Source organism: Leucopleurus acutus (genome assembly GCF_964270905.1).
Source record: "Leucopleurus acutus genome assembly, chromosome: 3".
In the NCBI taxonomy this organism is placed as follows: Eukaryota; Metazoa; Chordata; class Mammalia; order Artiodactyla; family Delphinidae; genus Leucopleurus; species Leucopleurus acutus.
The window spans coordinates 1,914,972-1,931,413 of NC_139145.1; the positions used below are offsets into that span (position 1 = coordinate 1,914,972).

At 65.1% G+C, this 16,442-nt stretch overlaps 1 protein-coding gene across 1 annotated transcript; it reads left to right on the forward strand.

The window, feature by feature from the left end:
• Nucleotides 1-3,601: 3,601 nt before the first annotated feature.
• On the forward strand, nucleotides 3,602-12,714 carry KLF16 (KLF transcription factor 16; the record flags this gene model as incomplete). The annotated part of the gene is made up of 2 exons (XM_082835858.1): nucleotides 3,602-4,067; nucleotides 12,003-12,714. The coding sequence occupies 2 exons, from the start codon at nucleotides 3,602-3,604 to the stop codon at nucleotides 12,302-12,304; spliced, it is 768 nt and encodes a 255-aa protein (XP_082691984.1). The 3' UTR covers nucleotides 12,305-12,714.
• Nucleotides 12,715-16,442: the final 3,728 nt, after the last annotated feature.

Here is a 16,442-nt window from a genome sequence, read left to right on the forward strand (position 1 = left end):
GTCCCCTAATCTGGGCCTTTCTGGGGTTTTCTCATGATCAGACCAGGGCTATGGGTATAGGGAAGAACACCCAGAAGTGAGATGCCCTTCTCATTACATCCCACTGGGGATTGCTGACACCCTGAAGACGACCTTGACCTCCTGGCTTAGGTGGGGTCCCCAGGTTTCCCCACAAGCAGGTTACTGTCCTCAGCCCAGCCCACACCAAAGCAGGGGAGTTATTTAGAAGATAACTTTTCAGGGACTTTCCCGGCAGTCCAGTGGTTAGGACTCTGTGCTTTCACTGCCTGGGCCCAGGTTTGATCCCTGCTGGGGGAACCAAGATCCTGCAAGCCGCATGGCATGTCCAAAACAAAAAGAAAAACAAAAACTTTTCATACGGAAAAGTATGAAAGGAAAGGGCCCATGGCCCATAATTGCACTGCCTAGATATCTACTGACATTTAAAGAAAATAAAAGTAATAAATCCACATGGATTAAAAAAAAGGTTGAACTATACAGAAAGTACTATGAAGACAAAAAGTGAAGGGTTCACTGTCTTTAAAAGAAAAAAAAGCTATGGTCCTTCCAGAATGTCTATACATACAGACACACAGACGTACATGCAGGTACACGAGCCTAGATTCCCAGTCTGACCTGTTGGGGCCCCAGGGCATCCATGTTTCCAATGCGCTCCACTTTATATTGCCTTCCCCTCACTGGCAGCTGGAAGGCTCACCCTCTGAGCCCCCTTCCCTTCCACACCTCCCTGTGTCTGCTTCTGCCCAGCTTGGCTCCATGGGCCTTGTGGTCTGGCGAGAGCCCCCCTGAACTCCTTGGTGCCAGAAGGGAAGGCTAGAGATGGGCCCCCATCTACAGGTGAGGAAACTGAGGTCTGGAGAAAGAAGGGACTGACCTCTGTGTGGGTGCCCCGGCCAGGACAGAAGCTCAGGCCCCTAAACCCTCTGCTGCCTCCTAGCTCTTCCATGTGGGCCAGCCACTTCAGGCCACTTCTGAGACCTCTCCCAGCCTTGATGTCTTCATCTATGAAATGGGGTGACAACTCCTGAAGGGCTGTAGTGAGGATAGGGTAACAAAACATAAGGCAGAGGTGGGCATGGGGTCAAGGTGGGGCAGGGGGGTCATCAGGGGTCACCCAGGCATCCCCCGGGGCCTGGGGTGTGAACAGAAACACTGTGGGTGGAGTGTGGTCCCCCGCCTGGGGTCTCCTGCCTGCACAAGTGGTCCGTGGAAGAAAGCCACAGGTCCAAGACCCTGATTATCCGTGGGAGCGAGTGCACACCTGGGGTTCTGAGGAAATGGTCTGTCTGGGGCCGTGAGATCTGCCAGGCACAGCCGGGATGGCAGTCCTAAGCCCTGCTTTGCCATGGTCCACCCCTCGCTTGCCTGTGGGAAGTTATTGCCCCAGTTTCCCGTGGCTGCCCCCTTGAACTGCAGGCCCCAGGTGGAGCCATCTCTGGGATGCTACCCCCACTTCTTCCACTTGCCAGGCCTGTGTCCATCCGCTGTGCCACTGTCTTGAGTCCCAGCTGCCTTGACCTAGACTCTGAGCCCCTGGAGGGCAAAGCCACTGGGGAGATCTTGCTCGGGGTCCTATAAACATCAGTGGAAGGAACGAACAAAGGGTGCCGGCATCTTTCTTGTCCTGCTTCTTCCCCACATGCTGGGGTGAGCTGGGGCCTATGGGGGCAGCCTGCAAAGCACTTCCTGCCTTGTCTGGACTTGGGAGAGGCCAGGCACAGGGACTTGGGGAAGACCTGCGGGTGGCTGTGCTGAGATGGTGGAGGGTGGGGGCCTGCCCAGGTGGGCCACCCTCCTAGACTTTCAAAGGCACAGGAGGCCCCAGCCAGCAGGAATGCTGACAGCCGGCGCCCACCAAGTGCCCACCTGGAGTGGGAGTGGGCTCATCTGTTAAAGGAAGAAGCGGCGTCTCCTCTCTGAAGCCTGAAGTCATTGCTCCAATGCCCCTCTCCTCTCCCTCCCTCTGTCCACCCTTGTGCAAGGGCGGGCCCCCAGAGGAGGCTGGCACAAGCTGGCACCACCAAGGATGGTCGGGCCTAGACCAGGGGGACGCATGGGGCGGAGCCAGGCCTTGTCAGCCAGCGCGTGGAGGGGGTATGTGTTGCAGGTGGCCAGGGTGAGTATTCAGTCCCGGGATGGGGTCTGGGCTAGAGCCCCCGGCCTCTGTCCACACCCAGCTCAGGGCGGGTCACCGAGAAAACAAGAACCCGTGCAGGAAGGTCCCCTGGAGGCCGCTCCTGCCACTGCACGGTCCCCGTGGCCTGCCTAGGAAGGGGCGGGGGCGTGGTCGCAATGGAGGGGACCACCCCATCGCCCCACTTCCCCGCGCCCGCTGCTTCAGACCTGAGGGTTGGGCGGACCCCGGGCATCTGTGTTCCTGGCGTCATCGACATTAAACAACTTGGCCAGGACGTCCTCGGGGTCTTGCCGAGGCCCCACTTGCCCCGTCTGCGCCCCAAAGATCCCTGACTGGCGCCGGTACTGATGTTCCCGACCCCCTTGTTCTGGGGGGGCCAACCCACTCTTCCAACCCAAAGCACCCCGCGCCCCACCCTTTGTGACCCCAACCATCTTTACTCCCGAATGGGTCAAAAAAAGAGGAACGAGCGCACGTTAGCTCGACGCTACCAGGCGGGGAGTCCTCCCCTCCCCGGCCTAGCTGCGGGTCTCCGGGAGCGGCGAGGGGGACACCCACCATGAAAGCAAGCGGGCGAGAGAAGGCAGGGGGCGCGCGGTCGAGCAGGGCCACAAACTGGGGAGAAGAGGGGGAAGGGTCGCGCACGTGGCCGGGGGGCGGGGCTAGCCGCTTCCGCACCCCCACCGGGCCACGTGGGGAACGACCCCTCCCCCATCTTGACCTGGGGCGCGCCCGGGCCAGGGTGGAAGCGTCCGAGGAAGGGGCGGGCCCCCGCCGGCCGCGCGCCCCAGCGTGGGGTGGGCGAGCCCGCGGGGAGGCGGGGCGCGCGCCGAGCAGGGAGGGGCGCGCCCTAGGGGGCGTGGCCCTCCGAGGAGGGAGGGGCGTGCCGGGACGGGGCGGGGCGCACCCCGGAGGCGGGACCGTAGCGGGGACCGGGCGGAGCTTCCTGGTGTGAGGAGAAGGTGCTCGGGGAAGCGGACCAGGGGTGGCCGCAGGGGGAAGGGAGGGCCAGAGGGGGCTGGCTCCCCGGCCTGGCGCCCCGCGTGGGGAAGGAGCGCTCGGAGAAGGAGGGAAGGCGTACTCCGTTGCCACAGTAGGCGCGCCAGGGGGCGGCTCCTTCGGCCCGGCCCCGCCCCCGGCGGCCGCGCGCAGCGGGCAGGGTGGTGGAGGGCGCGCCAGGCGGGGGGCGTGGCCGTGCGCCCCGAGGGGGCGTCCTCCGGGCGGGGCGGGCCGCGGCCGCCCCCGCGGGCTCCGGTGCGTCAGGGCGCGTCAGGCGGGGCGGGGCAGGCCGAGCGCGGGCGGCGGCGGCGGCGGCGCGCGCCGGCCTCCTCCTCCTCCTCCTCCTCCGCCTCCCGCACTCGATCAGCCGCCGCCGGCCGGACGGGCGCCGCTCCCGCCGCCTCCGCTCCGCCCGCTCGGCCGCGCCGCCCGCCCCTGCCTGGCATGTCGGCAGCCGTGGCGTGCGTGGATTACTTCGCCGCCGACGTGCTCATGGCCATCTCCTCAGGCGCCGTGGTGCACCGCGGGCGACCGGGCCCCGAGGGCGCGGGCCCGGCCGCTGGCCTGGATGTGCGCGCGCCGCGCCGCGAGGCCGCCCCGCCCGGGCCCCCGGGGCCGCCGCCGCCGGCCCCCGTCGTCCCGGGCCCAGGCCCGGGCGCCGCCGCCGCCGCCGCCGCCGCACCCCACCTGCTGGCCGCCAGCATCCTGGCCGACCTGCGCGGCGGGCCCGGCGCCGCTCCGGGGGGCGCCTCGCCCGCCTCCTCTTCTTCGGCCGCCTCGTCCCCGTCCTCCGGCCGCGCCCCCGGCGCCGCGCCCGCCGCCGCCAAGAGCCACCGCTGTCCCTTCCCGGGCTGCGCCAAGGCGTACTACAAGTCCTCCCACCTCAAGTCGCACCTGCGGACGCACACAGGTGAGTCTGGCCGTGCGCCCGGCCCGCGCGAGGGCGGCCTCCCGCGCTCCCCCCACCCCCCCGCCGGGACCCCGAAACTGCGTGGCGCGTCGGGGGCGGGGAGGGGGGCGCGCCCGGGCCGCCGCCGCGCCGGCCGGGAGGGCGGGGCCTTGGTGGGTGGGGCGCGCGCGGGGGGCGTGGCGGCCACGCGGTCGGGCGGCGAGCGGATGGCGGGCGCCGAGGCAGCGGTAGCGGCTCGCGGGGCGCGCGTCGCGGCGGGGTCCGCGGGCGGGATCGGGGCTCCCGGGCAGTCTCCTTCGCTCTCGGCCTCGTTTCTCTTTTATTTTCCGTTGGTTTCGGATCTGGTTGATGGGTATCGTGGTCGGAGCGTCCAATTCTGAGGTTCTCGTTCTCTCTCCTGCCTTGGTTTCCTTCTCTGTAGAAAGGCAGGAGGAACCGCGCGCTGCCTCCGAGGTGGCCGCGAGGATTCACCCCAGAGAGCGGCGGAGCGCCTGGTGCAGAGCCAGGTTGGGGTGTGCCCGACACGTTTTTTTTTCCTTTATATGTATTTTAATAACGCGGAAGGCAGAGCTGGGAGTGCGGGTTAGGGCTTGAGTCTGGGGAGGAGGGGGACCCCTAAGGGTGTCACGTCCTCAGTGCGTTTCGCAGCTTCCTGGGTCCCCCCCACGCCCCCGCCTGCAGCGGGAGCCGGGAAGGCTTGGGGGCGGGGGTGGGTTCCGCGCGACACTGTCACGTCTCACAGCCCAGCCGGGGGTGGGGAAGGGCCGCTAGGGAGCCGGAGGTAGGGGGGCTCTGGCCACCCTTTCACTCTGTCACCCCCTCTTTTTCCTCCTGTGGGTCCCCCCAGTCCTCCCCACGGAGTCCCACTCTCAATCCTGAGGATTGTCTCTTGGGCTGGGGGTCTGGGGATGGTGGGCCTTGGTCACCAGCCTGAGTTTGAACATTGGAGGTGTTCCTTCTGTTGGAAAGGGCAGGGGGGCTGGGTGGGCGTGCACTTGGACTTGGTGGTTCTGTCCGTTTCTAGCACATTACCTACCGCCTCCGGGCTGCCTTCTCCTGAGGGCCGTTATGGGGGTCACGTCGGGCAGTAGGGTGCATCAGCTTGACTCAGTGGACACGCTCCCACTGTAGGAACACGTGGAGCGGGTGCATGGAAGCGGGGTTGGACCTAGCATTGTGGCAGAGACATGGATGGTGTGACCCCTGAGAGTGGCTCAGACCCCCTAGTGCTCTAGTTTGGTTTGTTTTTTTCCACATTCTGTTTGAGTCTCTGGGTCTGGTGAAGGGGGTGGCCACCCCCCTTCCCACTGTGGCTCTGTAGGGACACTTCCCCAGGGTATTCTGGGATCCTTGAGAACCTCCGTGGGCCCCCAGGCAGTACTGGCCGCCCCCCTAAGCCTTTGGGGGAGAAAGGACTCCTTGTCGAGCGCCTGGATGTCAGTATTGCCATTCTGGTTTTAAAGAGAAAGCGAGGCCCAGGGGACTGAGTTGGGGTGTCCCAGTGATGGGTGGGGAAGGGCAGGGTGCCATCCCCCCATGCCTTGCCCCCTGGATAATAATGGTGCTGGGCCCTGGGGTGGGGGGGATGCTGTTCCTGAGAGTGAAAGTCGTGCACCTAGGCACCTTTGGTGCCGGTTTTGGAGGGTTTGGGGCACCTTTGTGCTCAGTGATTGCTAATTCAGCATCTGTCTAGTGCTCAGGACCACCAAACCCTACCCAGGGTTTGTGTCAAGGCCTTTGGGTTTTTCCAGCCCCCAGGGGAGGGGGCAGCTGTTTTTATGCCTGTTTTGGGGTGGGGAAGCCATGCTTGTCTGGACCTTGTTGCCCACTGCTGGGGGCAGGCCTGGGGAGTGATCTGATGAGGAGCTTTAATTAGATGATGGCTGTCTGCGGCGCCGTTGTCCCCCGAGGGCCTTTGGGAGGGAGTCCCGTTCCACCCGCCTCTGCCTGATGGCGGCTCTCCTCTCTGTAAAGTAAAGAGAGCTCCCATCCTGGCCTGGCCCCATTTTACAGATGAGCAAGCAGGCCCAGCAGGAGCCAGGCGAGTTGAGTGCGGTGCCTCATCATCCCTGCTCCATTTGGCACAGAGGTTTGGGGTGGGGAGACCAGGAGGGGCGATGGGGTCCTTCACAGGGCCACCCAGCTGTGGGGGAGCGGGGACGGCTGTCCTCCGGTCCCCTGTGTCTGGCCCGCAGCCCCTGGCCCAGAAGGAGCTCTCCTGCCTCCAGTGTGGGGCACGGAAGAACTGGGAAGCTGCAGGAGATGTTGACGCGGTTGCCGTGGATACCGAGAGGGAGAGGGAGGGAGGTGGGGCGGGGGCGGAGAGGCTGGCAATCTACTCCTCGCTCTCCCAACCTCCCTCGTCTCCGGACTGCTCCCCTGCCCCAGTGCCCCCAGTGTCCAGCACCTTCTGGTGGGCTCAGGCCCCCTCCCCGCAAGGAGCTGAGATCTGGAAGTGGGGCTGTTAGTCTAGGGTCTCCCCTTCGGCCCTGCTGACTTCGGGGCCGGCTCATTGTCTGTGTGGGGCGTCCTGGCTACTGGAGGGTGTTGAGCAGCCTCCCTGGCCCCCACCTGGAGCACCCCCCGTTGTGACAATGACATATGTTCTCAGACATCATCCAGTGTCCCCTGGGCGTTGCGGCAATACCTCCAGCTGAGACCCCCTGTAAAACCCTGTCTGCTTGAGCCAGAGCAAGAGTAGCTGAGCCTTTACAGTGTGTGAGAGGCACTGTGGGGACGACCCAGTCCCCATCCCCCGGGACTCCTGGAACACTGGGGGGACAGTGACAGCAGCGGTGATGGAGGGAAAGGCTTCCTGTAGGAAGAGGCCGCTGAGCGACACCGCGGGGTCAGATGTAGCAGGGAAGGGTGTGTCCCAGGAGAGGGGCCGGCACCCTGGCTGCTGGGGGTGGGGGCAGGGACCCTGGGGCGTGGATTTGGAGGGCTGCGGCTGTGGTGGGTGGGAGGTGGGGAGGGGGCAGAGTAGGTAAGTGTGCCCTTTAATCCCAAGGGCAGGTGGGGGGGGCGGGCAGGCCCGGCTTTGCAGAGGAAAATCCGTTTATGGGGAAGGGATTAGGATCCGGCGGAGGGATCGAGGAGGGGGGCCACTGTGTTGGAGGGAGAGCAGTGGGCCACCGCACGAATTGGGTGGGAGGGACAAGGCCCAGGACTTGGGGGACAAGAGGCGGCTAGGGCGACCCCTGTTTGCCGAGCGGCCTAAGGGGGGTGGTGGTGGTGGTATTCTTTGCTGAACAGGTCCCCAGGAGGAGAGGCAGACAGGGAAACTGAGGCCCAGAGGGGAAGTAGCCACCGCACCCCCCAGGGCTGTCTGAGTCAGCAGACCCCACCTCCACGCCTCGCAGAGCTGTGAGCGCCCCTAGCGTGCCAGGTGGGGCGCAGGAGACTGGTGGCTTATCTGGGGGGCCAGAATGGGGCAGTGCCAGGGCGTGGGGTGGGGTGCGAGTGCCCAGGACTGCCCGCCCCCCAGCCCCCTCCTCCCGCAGCAGGGTGCAGCGAGCAGCTGGGACTGTTCACGGTGCTGGTGCCCCGGCTGGGGGGCGGGGGAGGGTGCCCCCAACCTTGCAAGGGGCGATAACCACCCCCCACCCAGGCTCCCTGATAAAGCTGGCCCAGATGGCCCGGGAGTTGGCACACGATACCAGCCTGAGGAGCTGGCCTCCCGGGGAGGGAGGGGGGCCACCCTCACCCAGTCCCGTTTCCAGAACAGCGGGGCTCCGGAACACACATGCTCTGGGGGGCCTGAACACACAGGCACTGAGTGGGCCATCACCCCCGATGCTGAAGATGCCAGTCCGGGTGGGGAAGCAAAGTGAGGGCAGCCTGGGTTCCCCAGGAGGGAGGAGAGGTGTGGGGTGGCAGGTGGCCCGCTTTTTATGTAAACGGGGGTAGTGGTGGCTCCTACCTGGGGGGTGGGGAGGTAAACCAGATGACGCACCAGCAAGCTAGCTGGTTAGCTGCTGCTGGAGCTGTAGCAACCTGAGTGCCATTCTCGGGGCTCATAGACGCTTTCCACGGATGTGTTAAGCACCCACGGTGTGCCAGGCCTGTGCTGTCAGCTTTATGGTCAGGTGGGGGGCACATATCATTCCCAGGAGAGGCTGAGCATAAGCATAAGAAAGCCGAGAACGGGGACAGTGGGGGGGGTACCCCAGCGGGATAAGGAGCGTCTGCTCTGAAGGGTGACGTTAGCACAGAGAAGGGACGGAGTGATGGGGGAGAGGTTCCAGGCGGTGCGTGAGGAGCAGCTACCGGGGCTGCAGAGAAGCGAGGCCACAGTGAAGACTTCAGCTTCGACCCTGAGCCAGGGAGCAGAGCACAGGCTGGGCGGCCCAGGCACCCGCCGGTGGGCTGCCGCCTCACTCCTGGGCTGAGCTGGGGGGGGGGGGGGTTGGACATATTTTGAAAGGGGCTCTGATGGGATTTGCTGCCAGGTACCACGTGGGGAGGTGAGGGCCTGCAAGACCCCTGCCTACGGTTTTTGGTGGCAACCGCAGAGCAATTGAAATGGAAAACCTACAGGAGGGGCAGGGACAGGGAGAGAGATGGGGGTGGCTAACGTCTAGGGAGTATTTAAGATCACAGAGCACATGAACTTCGCACGGGTTGGTCTTTGTTAAAGCCATCAGGATGGCCAGCCGCACGGGGACCCTGTGCTCTGACCCCCGGACCTCACCATCAATTTTCAATCCTTTTGGCTGTATGTCCGTACTGTCCTTCGCGGCCTGCTCAGGCCTATCTCCTTTGAGAAGCCCCCTGCCCCCGCACCTGCTGCAGTCCCAGCCTTCTCCAGCTCTCCTGGGATGCTACCTTACCTGGGCCCCTCCCCCGGTGCAGTCCACCTGGTAGGTGGGCATTTGCGCAAGGGTTGGCTGTGGGCCACACACCCCCCTCTTAGGTTAGTGATGACCTCAGGAGGTCACAGTGAAGGTCAGCTGTCAGACCCTTGGCTCCCAGCCCCAGCCCGGGGAGATGGGGCACTGTCCCCCGTGAAGGCCGAGCACACTGAGCCAGGCCTGGCGCACGGTCGCCAGGACCTCCTTTCCGGCCGTCCTGAGCTCACCCCTAGTCCCAGCCCAAGTCAGAGGGTCAAGTCCACCGCAGCCCCGCCTCCTCCTCCGGCACCCAGGTGGACTCAGCAGACAGGCAGCTGCACCCGGCATGCCGGCTCTGAGCCTCTGAATGTTACCGCCCTTCCCGGCCAGAGGACTGAGAGGGTGGCAGGCCCTGGCATCCTGCAGGAATCCGCCCGACGTTGTGGGGAGGGAAGCCTGTAAGCCCCGGGCCGCGCCACCCACGTGTGCACGTGCGCTGCGCTACCCAGCAACCCGGCGTGGGGCGGGGTTGGCAGGCGGCCAGCCGGCGAGGCGACCCCCGGCCCCGGCGGGAGCGGGACCACGTGAGCGGGGCCGGCTGGGGCTGCGGATGTCCCTGCCGCCGCTGAGCTACGTGCGGCAGCTGTGTTCCCGGCGGCTGCAGGCGTCCGGCCCCTGCGGGCACTGGCACCGCTCTTGCAACCTGCTGGTGGCAAAGTAGAGCTGCGGGACGGAGAGAGGGGAGGGCAGGGCGGGAGGCGGGCCCCGCTGCCCTAAATGGGGAAGTGAGCCAACTGTGGGGCGCACCCGTGGCGGGCTGGCCCCCCTCTCCCCCCCCTTCTCCCCCGCCTGCGTCCTGCAAGATGGCGACAAGGCCGCATGCCCCTCGGAGGGGCGTCGCTCCCCCAGGCCCCCGTTTGCTTGGAAGCCAGCAGCCCCGCCCCCAGACTTAGGCCCTCGGGACCTGCCGGTTCCAAGTGGGGTGGGGTGGGGTGTACCTTCTGGGGCTGTTTTGAGCCCCGTGATTCTATGGAGGACGTCCCCGCCGGGGCCCCTCCCCCAGCGGCTGCGGACTCTTCCTGCTGGATTGTTGCAGGGGAAGCATGGGGTGTATGTGGGGGGGGGGCAGCCCCAGGGATTTGGGGCCACCTGTGGTCTTGGACAGTTGCTCTCCCCCCAGCACCATGATTGTGGCCTGTGACCCCTGGGGGAGGTGGCACCAGCGCGTCTGGGTCCGCAGCCTCCTGGGGCGTGCCCTCCCCCAGCCGTGAGTATAACCGACAGGTATCCCACAAGAAACTTTCTGGGGGAGGCTGCTGGGCTTTGACCCCCCCCCCCGCTTTTCTGCCTCGCTGGTGGTGTCCGAGTGCGACCAGGAGGAAGGGGTGGGGGAGGGGAGGTTTTAGTCCCGCTCTCTCCTGGGCAGCCCCTCTGAAGTCCACTGGTGCCCCTCAGTGGTTTGCGATCCCTTCCCCCTCCCAGCCCTCTCCCCAGGGCGGGCTTTGAGCTTCCAGAGCAGAGATGTCACTGGGTCACCCTGAGAATGCAGGTTCCCCCCACCCCACGGCTGCGGGTCTGTCCCATGGCCCCCACCTCCGGCTCCTGGTCAGCGGTGCACGCCCCCACTAGGGTGCTGCTTTTCAGGTGCTTCTCTGATCCTCTGCTTTTCAGGTGCTTCTCTGACAGACACCCTTCAGTCTGTCTCCCTCAGCACCTCCCCCACCGGTGGGCGTGTTTCCTGAGGCAGGGTCAGCCTGGGTCACCGCAGTCCCCAGTGCTCGGTGTGGGCCTCCCAGTGTGTAACCTACCCTGACCCCACTGTGGCTCCCCCTCCTGCCCCCCAGCTGGCCTCCCCCTCTTCCTCTGCTGGGTTCCGTCCAGTGCCACGAGGGGCGACCCTGCCCACGTGTCCACACTCTATCCACCCCCAACACACCCTGCAAACCCCCTGAGCATTGGGCAACACAACGCCTGGGGATTCCAGGGTCCCAGGTACCCGGCGCTGGGTCCAGAAGGGTGCAAACTCTTGGGTGCTTCACGGCCCCCGGGCCTGGGGCGTGGCGGGGGTCCCCCTGGGTCGGCTGGGGACATGCTGACAACACAGACGTTGATGTGTTGATGAGGGGGGTCGGGTGACCCCCCGGGTTGATGAGGGGGGTCGGGCGACCTTTTTCCGGGGAGGAGACCCCCCCCAAGGGATGGGCGGGTGGGGACTGGCAGGCGGGGAAGGCCGTGGCCCGCAGGGGCAGGATGGGCGAGGCCGGCCTGGCGGTGGGAGGGGTCTGCGGAGGAAGTTGCCGGTGGCGGCCCGCCCCTCCCCTCGCCTTTGCTCCGCTGGGGCGGGGCGAGTCCTGGGCTGCCTCGGGCTCCGCGGGGAAGCCGTTTCCCCGCGCACACCCAGGGGCTGTCCCCGTCTCGCCTTGCGTCCCTCCGCACCCTGCGAGTGCGGCCCCGGGGTTGGCCGGGGTTGGGGGTCCCTTCACATGTCCCTCAGCTTGTAGAGGGGCCACGAGGGTCAGCAGTGGCGTAAGGCATGGGAGGCTGCCCAGACGGTGCACCCCACGGGGTGGTCATTTCCTAAAAGAAGGGGCTTGACTGGGATCGCGAGCACCTGGGAGACCCCGAATGCCCCCACAGGAAGGGCAGAAGGGAGTTTCGCGGGAGTGGGGACGGCAGGACCCGTTTGCATAAGAAGCCTCTCCGAAAACTCGACGTGCGTTCGGAGCGGACACGTGTGTGCCAAGTACACATGACACCGAGGTGGCGCCTTCCTGGGGGTGGGGGCGCGCGGGCGCGCGGTCCTGGGAGAACGCGGTCTCTGTAGATTCTCTTTTCAACCCATGGCAGCTGCTCCCAGTCTGATTACCATTAGTCGTAGGAAATAGAGGGGAGAGTATTCACGGGGGTTCGCGAAATGAGTTGGGGCCGTTTTCTTTAAACATCTACACGTTTTAAATTCACGCCCAGAATTCAGCCTCTAGAACGAGGTGGGGAGGGATGAGGCAGATGACGAGGACCTTTGGGGATCTGATGGGACTTCCTCCTCTCCCTCTCTCCCCCGACATTGACCGCTGTCTGTCTGTCCTCCGCCTCCTCCGCGCAGGTGAGCGCCCCTTCGCTTGCGACTGGCCGGGCTGTGACAAGAAGTTCGCGCGCTCCGACGAGCTGGCCCGCCACCATCGGACGCACACGGGCGAGAAGCGCTTCCCCTGCCCGCTCTGCTCCAAGCGCTTCACCCGCAGCGACCACCTGACCAAGCACGCGCGCCGCCACCCCGGCTTCCGCCCGGAACTGCTCCGGCGCCCGGGCGCCCGCAGCACCTCGCCCAGCGACTCGCTGCCCTGCAGCCTGGCGGGCAGCCCCGCGCCCAGCCCGGTGCCCAGCCCGGCTCCCGCCGGCCTGTAGAGTCCCAGTCCAGCCGCCCTGAGCGCGCCCCCGCTGGGCCTGGGCATGGAGTACCAGCAACACGCCTGCTGTCCCGGCCCGGGGCGGGGAACGGACTGACCGCCAGCCCGGCCCCTTCCAGTGTCCCCCTGAGGGCCCCCCAAGATGTCCTTGCCCCCTCGAGAAAACAAGGAGGGGTCTGAGACTGGACCGGGGTCATCCGGGCCTTGGAGTTTGCTCTCGGGAGGGGTAGTGGCCCCGTGTCTGTATATAGCCATGATCGTTAACTTCCTTCCCAGCTGTTAAACAGGGACCCCGGGTGGGTGGCCAGGAGGCGTCCCCCTTCCCCCTTCGCCACCTCCCTGCTTTGAGGGACGTGTGGGCCTTGGGGGGAGGTGGCCCAAGAAAGGCACCCCCTAACCGGTGTTCACACTTGGTCCCCAGGCCCCTCTGTCTAGGTTGGGATGAAGTATGCAAAGAGCCATAGGTGAACCAGGGGTTACCGCGGGCTGCCTCGTGTCCCCCCATCCCCCGCCCCGGGAGCCCCTCACCCCACCGAAAGCCATTGGAGACGTTCAGGGAAACGGGGGTGTGGCCCGGCCGCCCCCATTCGGGTACTCAATCTCAGGTGTCCACAGGTTCTACCCCACTGCTCATGGGAGGGGCCCCTCAGCTCCCCAGCCTCGAGGGCTGGGTGGGTGGGGATGGGGGAGGTCGTAGGATTTCCATAGGGGTACCGGTTTTGCTTCTGAGACTTGGGGTAGGGAGGGAGAGAAAGGGGGGTTCTTCCAAAGAGCAATTTGACTCACGGTGGGGGCGGGGTGCGGGGCGCGAATATCACCGGATGGGAGTTACTGCAGGCTTATTTATTTTCCTCTGTCTGCTGGCTTGGGGGGCTGCCTTGCCCCTCTGGGTGGGTGTGCGAATGTGTCAGTGAGAGAGACTGTGGGGAAGCTGGCCCCCAGTTTGGATGGCTGGCTCCCCTCTCCTGAAGGGGAAGAGTCCCCGACTTTGGCCTTGTGCAGCATCACGTGACAATCAATCCCTCCTATTTGGGACCAGGCCAGCCTTCGGGCGAAATGCACCCCTTCCCCGCCCTGCGGATGGGGGTGAGGAGATCCCGGGCCCTTGCTCCATCCTGCCCCGGGCATGGCCACTGGACCAGCGGTTGAGGTCCCGCCCACGCGGGCGGGCGGGCGGGCGGGAAGTGGGAGGGCTGACCCCCGAACCCCCTGGGATAGCTCGATTTTTTTGGACCGGGTAGAATATTTTTTCAGGCGCCAATCTCTTCCTTGATCTGGGCCCCGGTGGGTGGTCTGTTGTCCTCAGGCTTTGTGGGTGTGGGGGGGAGGGCCTGCGTGGTCTGAACTTAGGATGAGGAAGGACAGATGTCACGTCCCCTCCTGGTGTCTTCCCACCGTGGCTGCGGTTGGATTTCATTTTGGACAGAGGGACTGAAGACCCCGGCCCTGGAATGGGAAGGGACCCAGGCTCCCTGTCCCATACCCTGAAAAGGCCTATCCCGCCTTCGGCTGCACGAGGTCTGTGACACCCCTCTGTGTTCCAGAACCTTCCTGCCTCCCAGTTGGCGGCTGGGGCGTTTGGATGGCACTAGCGTGGACCGGAACGGCCCTGGCAGGATCCAGGGACAGGTGCCTGGGGTCCTGGGGAGGGCGGTGGGGCTGCGGAGAATCTTCCCACGGTGGTGAGATGCCTTAGTCCAGGGGGCAGAGGGCGGGCCCGGGCCTTGTTTCCCTTTGTGTGTGTCTGGACGCCCCCCTCATTGTCCCAGCCCTGGCCGGTGCATGTCCGCGGGGGTTGGACTGTGGTCTGAGGACCCAGGGAGCTGAGAACTTGTCCCTGCCCCCCCTACCCCCCCGTGTCCAGGAGTCTGGAGGGACCGATGGTCATTGGGGTCTGGCTCCAGCCATTTTAGCTGTGGCCTCTCGAGGTGTGGGGGGGTAGGGTCCTAAGGGATTTGTGCTTTCGGGTGACACACCCCTCCCCTTGCCCTGCCTGGCCTCATCCTGGTATTTAATTAATTAAACATGTCTTTTTTAAACCCGATTTCCAGAGCCTTGTGGTTTTTCCCATCGCTGGTCCGAGCCGGTGGGCCCTCTGAGTCCCTCTGTCCCGCTCGCCAATGGGGTCCCCAGCCTCCTCTTGGGGAAACTGAGGCAGTGGGCTAGTGAATTCGGGGACCCGGTGGCGGTCTTGGCAACGCCCCTCCAGCCCTAAGGTGCGGGGGGGGGCTGCCCTCTGCGGCGCGTGGCGCGTGCTGCAGTCCAGCGGCACCCACGCCTCGAGCAGCTGCGCCCCCAGCCCGCCTTCCGGCTCCGTTACCCGGCAACCGAGGCGCGGTGACACGGCGCCCGGGGGCGTCCGCTGCCCGCCCCCTTCCGGAACCGGGGGCGGGGGGAGCCCGCACTTCTCTAGACTCTAAAGGACTCGCGGGCTCGACAGGGCTCCTCCCCGGAGGTTCCCCTCGACCCCTGCCCGGCTCCTGTGCCCATCGTCTGGCCGCTCCTGTATCGTGTATGCCTGCTGTATGCCGGCTCCCAATTGAGAGGGCAAGGGGCCTCGGGAGCGTTGAGAAACTGGTGAGGGCTCTGAACCCCTTCTTAGGAAAAGTGCATCCCAGGTTCCAGCGGTCTCCAGAGCCCGGATAGTGTGTGGGGGACTGCGGTGGGGGGAGCGCGGACGCTCCCCATGGGTTTCCCCGCTTCCCGCCCGCGGGAAGGCGGCAGACCTGCCATCTGGTGGCCTCCCCTGGTACTGCACCACCGGCTCCGGCCCACCCCTCCCCAGGGTCCTGTCCTTGGGGCCGCCAAGGTCGCCCCAACCTGGGCACGGGGCCCTCGCCTTTACTCGATGGTGGCCTCCCTCTGGCACTCCCCTTGCTCCCTTTCTCCTGGAATCTGGCCCGAAAGCCCGCAGATCTCGCTCCCTGGACCCCTGTCCCCCTCCAGCTCTGGCAGGCTTCTCTGCTCCTTTGTGGCAGGGTTCCTGGAATGCTGGGTCCACGCGGGCAGCCCCCCCCTTTAGTCTCTCTTGGTCGCACTCCCACGTGCCCCGGAAACAGCTCGAAGATGCCCCCTCTGCCTCCTGGACGCTTCATTGGCAGGTGGCCTCGGGACCCCTGGCCCTCCTCCCCAGGTGTGCTGAGGACACCCCCTGGTCCATGCCAGCTGGGCCTCACCCTCAACTCCAGGCCCGGAATGTTCTTACCCCTGCCCCCAGTCTGCCTTGGTCGGCTTCCCTTCATCACTGCAGCTTCATCTTTCCAGGTGTACAGGCCAAAATCTTTGGGGTCACCTGTGACTCCCCTCTTTGTCTCACCACCCACATCCAGTCCACCCGGAAATCTCCCTAGAGCTCTACCTTCAAAACATATCCAGAATCCACCCACTTCTCCCCCCTCCTCGGCCTCCACCTGGTCCCACCTCATCATGGCCCACCTGGACCAGCATGGCCTCCCCTGTGGTCCTTGACTCCCACCCTCGCTCCTGACAGTCTGTCCACCCTGTAGTGGCCACAGGGCGCCAGTGAGCACCTGTACCAGGTCCAGTCCCTCCTCTGCCCATAGGCCTGCAAGATTCCCACCTCCCTGGGGATAAAAGCCCATGCTCTCCCCGTGGCCCACAGGGATCTGCATGACCTGCCCCGTCCCCTTCCTGCCCTCCCCTCCTCCCTCTCTGCCCCTTGCTCACTCTGCTCCAGACACATGGACCTTCTAGCTGTTCCTCCAACATGCTAGGCCCGGCCCTGCCCCAGGGTCTTTGCACGGGCTATGCCCTCTTCCTGGAAAGCCCCTCCCCCAGATGCCTGCTTAACTTCCTCATTCGCTTCCTTAGAACTGCTCAAATCCCACATTTCCCATAGGACTATGTGAACCACCCCTTGTCCCAGCCCCCTACTCTGTTCTACTTCCCCATCATAGCACTTTTTACCTTGTATCAAGATATTTACTGATTTCCTGTTGTCTGTCTGTCTGCATCTATAATGCTACAGCCACCAGGGTGGGGATCTTTGCTTTGTTCAGGAGCCCACCCTCCTGTTGGCAATGGAGGAGAGGCATTGAGAGACCCCTGGGGTGAGGGGTCTCAAGCCCATATGTCTGCAGGGCCAGGTGGCTGAGGTAGGGAGAGAGGTGGGTTGG